General features: G+C 58.0%; 1 protein-coding gene across 3 annotated transcripts in view; it reads left to right on the top strand.

The window, feature by feature from the left end:
* Positions 1 to 6,488, top strand: part of TTYH1 (tweety family member 1) — a 30,336-nt gene that overhangs the window by 22,974 nt on the left and 874 nt on the right. Inside the window, exons 7-12 of one of the 3 annotated variants that reach the window (XM_011932512.1) lie at positions 11 to 86; positions 690 to 745; positions 953 to 1,045; positions 1,246 to 1,338; positions 6,118 to 6,260; positions 6,391 to 6,436. In XM_011932512.1, coding sequence (XP_011787902.1) covers positions 11 to 86; positions 690 to 745; positions 953 to 1,045; positions 1,246 to 1,338; positions 6,118 to 6,260; positions 6,391 to 6,436 — 507 coding nt within the window. The remainder of the gene's footprint in view (positions 1 to 10; positions 87 to 689; positions 746 to 952; positions 1,046 to 1,245; positions 1,339 to 6,117; positions 6,261 to 6,390; positions 6,437 to 6,488) is intronic. The other 2 variants (XM_011932510.1, XM_011932511.1) reach the window with 2 other exon arrangements.

The following is a 6,488-nucleotide window of genomic DNA, read 5'->3' as shown; positions in this document are numbered from 1 at the left end:
CCTCACGCAGGGCCTCAGTGACTTCTGCTCCAATCCAGACCCTTATGTTCTGAACCTGACCCAGGAGGAGACAGGGCTCAGCTCAGGTGATTTCCAAGGGCCCGGTGGGTCTGCCGGGTTGGGCAGTGCAGGCCCTGGCTTCCTCAGGCCTCCTCTGTGCCCGGTCGTGCCCAGGGTGGGGTGGGGGTACAGCCCGCCAGGCGAGACCCAGCCCTCTGCAAGGGAAGCAGGGCTCCTGGCCACTCCCCAGCTCAGAGCCCTCCTGGAGCCCCGCCACCCCCCAGACCCTCATCCCTTCCGCTCCAGCTGGCAGCACCTCTCCTGGTGCGCTGGAAAAGAGGGCGGGATAAATATGCTGGTGCCAGGAAGAGAGAGGAGGGTCAGGAAAGGGTGCTTCTGGGCGTCAGGAATGGGGGGTTTTACCCCCTGCAGAAAACTGGGGAGCACTATTAAGTCAGGGGTTCCCAGGGAGTACAGGGATGCGCACCAGCGCCTGCTCTGGCTGTGGCAGGAGCAGAAGGGGCGCGGGGCTGGCGGGTCTCTGAAGGTAAGACCATCCGGCTCCAGGAGGGCTCCAGAGCTGGGCTGAGGCTCCTAACCCTGCTAACCCCTCAGTCCCCGGCCTTCCCCCGGGAGGTCCCTGGGGGCCCAGGCTCATGGCCTCCTCCCCTCTCCTCCTCCCACTTCAGACATCCTGAGCTATTATTTCCTCTGCAACCAGGCCGTCTCCAACCCCTTCCAACAGGTTAGGGCTGCGGGCAAGGGAAAGGGGTGTTGAGGGAACCAGAAATCTGGACTCTGAAGGGAGGGGGAGGGACTGGGGCTGGGGCCTGGACTCCTGGGTTCCGGGGAGGATGCAGGCCAGGGGCCCGAGTGCTGTGTCCGGAGGTGAGGAAAGAGGGCCGGGGGCGTCGACTCCTGGGTCCTCCTCCCTCCCTTTCTCTTTCTGCAGAGGCTGACTCTGTCCCAGCGAGCTCTGGCCAACATCCACTCCCAGCTGCTGGGCCTGGAGAGAGAAGCTGTGCCTCAGTTCCCTTCAGCGCAGGTCGGTGGGTGGGCGCTCCCCAGACACGCGGACCCCAAGGGGAAGGCAGGAGGGGCACGGTGGAGCTGTAGGGCGTGGGTGGGACCCGAAGAACTGGACCCCTTGGCCGTGTGTGGGCGGGGCTCTGGGTTGTGGGCGGGGCCAGGGCGATGGGCGAGCCTGACGAGTAGGTGGGAAAACGACCTCTCCTCGCCCTGCAGAAGCCTCTGCTGTCCTTGGAGGAGACTCTGAATGTGACAGAAGGAAACTTCCACCAGTTGGTGGCACTGCTGCACTGCCGTGGCCTGCACAAGGTGAACCCCCTTCCCCCTCCCCATTTCTTCTCCCACGGGGAGTCTCGGGAGCCTCTGCCTCGACCCACAGAACTACCTCCTTCCTCTCCTTGGACCCCTGCCATTGCACCTGAGGATATCTCTGTATCCTCTGTTTATATGATTTATCTGTCCTATATCTATTCTCTACCTGTCGTCTACCTACCTATCAAGCATTATCCATATTCCTTCCCTCCTCCCTCCCTTTCCCCGCCCCGCAACTCCCGAACGCCTCCCTGGGTCCCCATCCCACCCTCCCCGTCTATTCTTGCCACCTTTTCCTTCCTTGTCTTCTCTCCTCTCTCCTTCCTCCTGCCTCTCCCTCCCTGCTAGAGGCTGCCGCTCAGTGAGTTCTGGAGTAAGAGTGCCTGGGTTCCAGTCCTAGCTCTTGACCAAGGGCAAGTCACCTAACTTCTCTGTACCTCACTTAGTTCCCTCACTTATAAAACTGGGATTGCAAGAGTGGGCACCTGCCCAGCTCCCCTGGGGCGTATGCTGTTCATACACTGGACAGGCAGGGGCGGGCAGGGTGCCCAGGAGGAAAGATATCTGGCGTCCTGCAGACTCCAGCTGGGGCTTTGCTGTAGGCTGCACGGCCATAGGCAGGTGAGCATGGCTGACTCTGCTTCCCACCCATACTGTGAGGAAGGACGAGTGTGTTTGTTTGTTTTTTTTTTTTACTGGATGGTTGTGAGGATTGAAAAAAAAAAATTCCCTTATAAAACAGTAGGAGCTGACTGGGCACAGAGGCTCACACCTGTAATCCCAGCACTTTGGGAGGCCAAGGCGGGTGGATCACCTGAGATCAGGATTTCAAGACCAGCCTGGCCAACCTGGTGATACCCAGTCTCTACTAAAAATACAAAAAGTTAGCTAGGCGCGGTGGTAGCACGCACCTGTAATCCCAACTACTTGGGAGGCTGAGGCAGTAGAATTACTTGAACCCATCAGGCAGAGGTTGCAGTGAGCCGAGATTGCGCCACTGCACACCAGCCTGGGCAACAAGAGCGAAATTCTGTCACAAACAAACAAACAAAACCAGTGAGAGCTGTTCTAAAACACACACCCAAGAATGCCTTTCCCTGGCCAGTCTTCCCATCAAAGACCGCACGTGTGCATAGCTTCACCGAGTACCTGACCCTGTTGCGTTTCACAGGTGGTAACTCATCGATGACTCATAACAATGCTATGAGGAAGGAACTATGATTATCCCACTTAACAGACTTAGAAGATGAGGTGCAGAGTTGAGGGACTTTCCCAAGGTCTCACAGCCAGCCAGCCTGTGCACACTGAAGAGAGGGACCTTCCGGAGGGCCCCACCCTCTGCCCCCCACAGCCAGGCAGTTGCCCAGTCTTGTCCTTTCTGCTTCTGGAATGTCTTCATCCATCTACTTTCTTTTTTTTTTTTTTGAGACGGAGTCTCGCTCTGTTGCCCAGGCTGGAGTGCAGTGGCTGGATCTCGGCTCACTGCAAGCTCCGCCTCCTGGGTTCACGCCATTCTCCTGCCTCAGCCTCCCGAGTAGCTGGGACTACAGGCGCCGCCACCTCGCCCGGGTAGTTTTTTGTATTTTTAGTAGAGACGGGGTTTCATCGTGTTAGCCAGGATGGTCTCGATCTCCTGACCTCGTGATCCGCCCGTCTCAGCCTCCCAAAGTGCTGGGATTACAGGCTTGAGCCACTGCGCCCGGCCATCCATCTACTTTCAATGCCCAATGCCCCTACTGCAGCTGAGGCCTCGTTCTCTCCCCTGGAGAAGGAAGCATGGTCCCTTCCCCATCTGTCCCCCCATGGACCCTAGAATAGGACTGCCAGATTCAGCAAACAGCAAACCACTCTGCTATAAGTATGCCCGGTGCAATGCTGGGGAGATACTTATACTAGAAAATTATGTATCTGTCCTCCTCCTTCCCTTCCCTCCCTCCACAAAGGGGTCTGGGGGGTCTGTATTCCAGCCCAGTTCCTGCCTAGGCCACAGAAAACTGCCTGGACCCCAGTTTAGCCTTATGGGCATCTGATATTCAAACTGAACTGGAAGTCCTGAATTTGATCTGGCAACCCTACCCAAAAGGGATTCATCTACACCAATACCTGGACCTGAGCTTTCCCTGGTCTGGCTCAGACAGACCCCTTCTGTGGCTCCCACTGCCCCCCACCCTTCTGAAATTGGCATTCCAAAAAGGGAGTGGGGAGCAAGCACTGAAGCCATGTTCAGAATTGCCAACTATTGAGCTGAGAAAGGTTGGGCCCCCACCCAGCCCAGGGCTGCCCTGATCTTTTACATAAGGATAAACTGGGGTCCAGGGACTTTTCTGTGGCCTAGACAGAAACTGGGCTGGAATACAGGCCCCCAGACTCCTTCATGGAGGGAGGGAAGGGAAGGAGGAGGACAGATCACTCTACCCTCCCCTATGGCTGCACCATGAGAACCTGGGCCTCCATCTCCCCTGTCAGGGCATCAGGGTCCTCACAGATTAAAAATCAAGAATAATCAGCCAGGCCAGGCACTGTGGCTCATGCCCCTAATCCCAGCATTTTGGGAGACCAAGGTGGGTGGATCACCTGAGGTCAGGAGTTTGAGAACCGCCTGGCCAACATGGCGAAATCCCATCTCTACTAAAAATACAGAAAAACTAGCCAGGCGTGGTGGCGCACCCCTGTATTCCCAGCTACTTAGGAGGCTGAGGCACGAGAATTGCTTGAACCGGAGTGGTGGAGGTTGCAGTGAGCTGAGATCATGCCACTGCACTCCAGCCTGGGCGACAGAGCGATCATCCATCTCAAAGAAAAAAAAAAAAAAAAAAAATAGAGGGGGCTGGGCATGGGTGCCTTGTGCCTATAATCCCAGCACTTTGGGAGGCCCAGTGGGGCAGATCAGAACTCCTTGAGCTCAGGAGTTCAAGACCAGCCTGGCCAACATGGTGAAACCCCATCTCTATTTTAACATTTAAAAAAAAAAAAAATCAACAATAAGGGACATCAGGGACGAGGAGGAAGGAGGGTGTGCGCCGGAGCCTCAGTGAATCAGCTCCATCTCACTTCTGCCCTTTCCAGACTGTGTGACTCCGGAGAAGCAGCTTGCCCTCTCTGGGCTGCAACTTCTTTCCACCATTGCAAAAGGCAGCAGTGTGGGGGGGTCAGTGTCTGCCTGGCAGGGCTGTTGTGAGGATGAAGGACAGTGTGCATGTACCAATGCTCTCAAAACAGCCTCCACTGCCCCGACAGGTCCCTACCCCTGCCCTCACTGGCTTAGTAACAGACACCCCACCTCAACCAGGTGCTCCTGCCAGAAACTCAGGCTCATACCTCCCACAACCAGCTCCCTGCTCTTACCTCCCACAACCATTCTCGGAACAAGTCCTGTTGGCCCTTCCTCTGAAACCTATCTGGACTCCCACCACTGTTCCTACCTCCACCACTGTGCCCGGGTCCCCGCATCCTAAACGCCATGACCGCAGGGGCCTCTTCCCTGTCCCCCCTCGCCTACCCCTGTCTGTCCTGCATGCAGCAGCCAGCCAGACCGGTGATCCTTTTAAAACACAATCCGATCAAGTTCTTCCTCTGCTTAAAACCCTTGGTGATTCCCCCGGACACGGATTAAAATCCCTGCTCCTCGCCCTGACCTACAAGGGCCTGGGTGGTCAGTCCTGGATACGTCTGCCTCTGGCCTCAGCCCTTCCCAGCTTCCTCTGCACAGCCCTCTGCCTGGCTTCGTCCTGGAGGACCCGTCCCTGCTGGTGGGGTCACCCGACCTACCCCCACCCTGCACTGACCCTCGTCCTCCTACCTCGTTGCACACACCACCCCTGGAGATGACCTTCTCTGTCCTGTTTACCGAAGTTTCCTGGTACCAGGGACAGCGCCCGGGGCGGAACAGGCTCTGTCAACCCCCACTGAATGCATTAGGCTGTGCAGGTGCTTAGCATTCGGTGCAGGCCGTTTCTGCTGATTTCTTGGGATGACAGTCATCAGAGCCAGCATTTGTTGGCGTGTTGAGTGTGTATTGTGCGTGTGGTGTCATCCTGAGCCGCTGGTTGGTTCTTTTACGTGCCGTTCCATGTGCTCTAGCCCCCACGGACACTTGGCTGGGTGCAGAGTTGCTGTTGGTTGCCACACGGCGGGAGGGGGTCCTCCTGGCATCTTGTGGGTGGAACTGAGCGGTGCTGCTCAGCACCCCGCAACACACAGGGCAGTGCCGTCACCACAGAGAATGATCTGGCTCAAAATGCCAGCAGGGCCCAGGTTATGAAGCCCTCAGCCCTGGGCTAAGGTGGAGCTGGCAGTGGCTGGCCTGTGGGCGCTTGGTACAGGAGAGGATGCTCCTGCAGGGGATGCTGCTGCTGGGAGGCAGAAGGGAAATGGGAGGGGCAGTTCTCAGGTTCCTGGGCAGATGAAGATGGAGGAGAGGGCCCAGGGCTGGTGGGAGATGCTGGACTGGTTCTGGATGTGGGGTGCTGGTGGGGGAGGACCCATGTGAAAGGGAGATAGGGGCCTGCAATGACACAGGGTTGTGGGGGGGGGTGTGTGTGCAGCTCAGGAGACGCCAAGTCTGGAGCCTGTGCAATTAATTCCTGAGTGCCAGGCCTATCACACCAACGACCCCACTGTATTCTCAGAACTGCCCTTTGACAGGGGAAACTGAGGCACAGAGCAGTCAGCTGACGTGTGCAGTACCCAAGCTGGGAGGACAGCCAGACTGGTGTGCACAGTGTGTGCTGGTGGGGGAGGGGGTGGGAGCACTGCCCGATGACGCCCTCCCCTCAGGACTATGGCGCAGCCCTGCGGGGCCTGTGCGAAGACGCCCTGGAAGGCCTGCTCTTCCTGCTGCTCTTCTCCCTGCTGTCCGCAGGAGCACTGGCCACTGCACTCTGCAGCCTGCCCCGAGCCTGGGCCCTCTTCCCACCCAGGTCAGGAGCGGGGGAGGGCAGGGTCCTGGGGAGGGGAGGCAGCACCTGGGGACCACGGTTGGGGTGGGGGGTGCAGCCTCCTGATGGGTCCCCATCCCGCCTCTCTGCCATGCCCCGCATCAAACCCCAGTGACGACTACGATGACACAGACGATGACGACCCTTTCAACCCTCAGGTACTGGATGCCTGGGCCTGAGGGAGGAGGGGCTGGGGGCCTGGACTCCTGG

The sequence above is a fragment of the Colobus angolensis genome, unplaced genomic scaffold (genome assembly GCF_000951035.1).
Source record: "Colobus angolensis palliatus isolate OR3802 unplaced genomic scaffold, Cang.pa_1.0 Scaffold96, whole genome shotgun sequence".
Taxonomy (NCBI): domain Eukaryota; kingdom Metazoa; phylum Chordata; class Mammalia; order Primates; family Cercopithecidae; genus Colobus; species Colobus angolensis.
The sequence above is the reverse complement of the archived record's forward strand: the minus strand, read 5'-3'. Positions and strand labels throughout refer to the sequence as shown.